We start from the raw sequence: 2,258 nt of genomic DNA on the forward strand, positions 1-2,258 counted from the left end.
TTTTTTATATCGTTTTTTTTTTTCTGCGTTCTTTTTTTTCAGATACTCTTTTTTTTTAGAACTTCTTATTAGATAATTAATTTATTCTTTTTTATCGTTTATTCTCTTCTCTATGGCATGCTGTATTAATGGAGACTTAATTCACTTTTCTATTTTATGTTACTTTATTTATTCTTAATTTTGTTACTTTATTTATCTTATTGGTTCATAGACCAATTCTTCTTGTACTTTTCTGTACTCCTATATACTCTTATTTTTTATTAAATTAATTTGTACTTGATGTAAAAAATTTAGAATCACATAACTATTTTAGTCATTTTGCATAATATCTTAGTTTTGTCCATGTCTATCCAAACATAATACAGAACATTACATTAGTGTATTGTCCATCTTATCCAAACACAATACACAAAAAATAATTTTTAGTGTCTCTGTCCTATTGTCTATGTCTTAGTGTCATGTCCTGTCTTCTCTCAAAAAACAAACGCAGCCTAATATATTAATATACACTAATAAATAGTGATATGTCACTTTATAATTTGATTTTTATTGTGCATTATGAGTCATAATTTGGTATTAATTATTATTCATTTTTTGTTTATAACCGACACTTTTATTATTGATTTAATGACCATCATTTCTATTTTAATTACCAAACGGTCATAACATGAATTCCATTAATCAATTTTATGTTTATAAATTTTTTTTTTATATCTAGTCTCAGACACACACAAATATAATAAGTTTAATTTCATGTCTAATATTTTATATTCATAAAATTATTATATACCTCTTAAATATTTACTAAATATCTTTTACATATATCCATCCATTATTTTTTGATGTCCGACGTAAGAGACGAAGTATACCTCAAAAATTCATCCTAACAAAAACAAATAACAAATAAGAAAAATATGTTGTAAGGTGAGATCCACTTCAATTTGCATAGTTTCAATAAGTAGAGGGATTTTAAATAATAATAATAATTAAAAAAAAATTGAAAAGAGAAGTGTGAAAATTAGGCAGAGTGAAAAAGACGTTGACGAAAGAGAGAGAAGATTGTGAGGCTGTACATAGAGAGAGAGTAAATGAGTAATGTGTGTGAGTCCATAAGTCCATGGTCCAAGGGGGTGATGTCTATATAAGCAAGCAGTTAGACCATCCTCACAAACCTGCATCATCACATGCCACTTTAATTATTAATCATACACATGTACCATTAACACACACACACTTCTCATCCATCTTTCTTTCTTCGTTCCTTCTTCTCTATAGCAAGCAATAATTAGTCAAAATGACTGAGGCCAAAGCAGTTGAAGCTGCAACTAACAACAACACTAACCACCTTGCGGATTTCGATCCTCACAAGAAGAAACCTAAAAGGAACAAATATGCTTTTGCTTGTGCCATTTTGGCTTCCATGACTTCAATCTTACTTGGCTATGGTCAGCACTCACCGCTTTCATTTCCTACCTGCCTTCTAATCTTACTTGTTATTTCACTTTTGAGCTTATTTGTCTTCCTATCCCCTGCATCTTGTTACAACGAATTGAAGAAAACTAGGCCTGGTTACACTTTGTTTCTCTTGTCCTTTCTTCTTCATTGTTTCAAGAGAAAAATAATAAAAAAAAAAATCGTTTATTCCAATGGTTGCAGATATTGGTGTGATGAGTGGAGCAGCAATCTACATAAAAAGGGACCTTAAAGTTTCTGACGTCCAAATTGAAATTTTATTGGGAATTATCAATCTGTATTCCTTGATAGGGTCATGTTTGGCCGGAAGAACCTCCGACTGGATCGGACGCCGGTACACAATAGTGCTCGCCGGCGCTATCTTCTTCGCCGGAGCGATTTTGATGGGATTCTCTCCCAACTACTCGTTCCTCATGTTCGGGCGATTCGTTGCCGGCATTGGCATCGGATACGCCCTCATGATTGCTCCCGTTTACACCGCCGAAGTCTCCCCTGCTTCCTCCCGTGGATTCCTCACCTCCTTCCCTGAGGTACGTTCAATATGGAATTCATTTTCTTTATTATTATCCATCTATTAAAAATTGAGATGCTGAGCTGGAAAATCAAATACATGCATGTGCACTCTATATGTGTAGGTAATTTTATTGTGCTCTTTAGATTCTCTCTTCGTCTTATTATATTTTCAAAAAACACTATTTATACGCCGACTGTTTTTAAAACATATATAAAAATATAGTTTTTTTTTAATTAATTATTTTTTAATTAATAAAACAAAGAGAATACAT

General features: G+C 31.8%; 1 protein-coding gene across 1 annotated transcript in view; it reads left to right on the forward strand.

The window, feature by feature from the left end:
* Positions 1,265 to 2,258, forward strand: part of LOC107628912 (polyol transporter 5) — a gene marked incomplete at its 5' end in the record, with an annotated part of 2,822 nt that continues 1,828 nt past the window's right edge. Inside the window, 2 exon segments of the mRNA XM_016331544.2 lie at positions 1,265 to 1,445; positions 1,657 to 2,003. Coding sequence (XP_016187030.1) covers positions 1,295 to 1,445; positions 1,657 to 2,003 — 498 coding nt within the window.

This window comes from Arachis ipaensis, chromosome B03 (genome assembly GCF_000816755.2).
Source record: "Arachis ipaensis cultivar K30076 chromosome B03, Araip1.1, whole genome shotgun sequence".
Classification (NCBI taxonomy): Eukaryota; Viridiplantae; Streptophyta; class Magnoliopsida; order Fabales; family Fabaceae; genus Arachis; species Arachis ipaensis.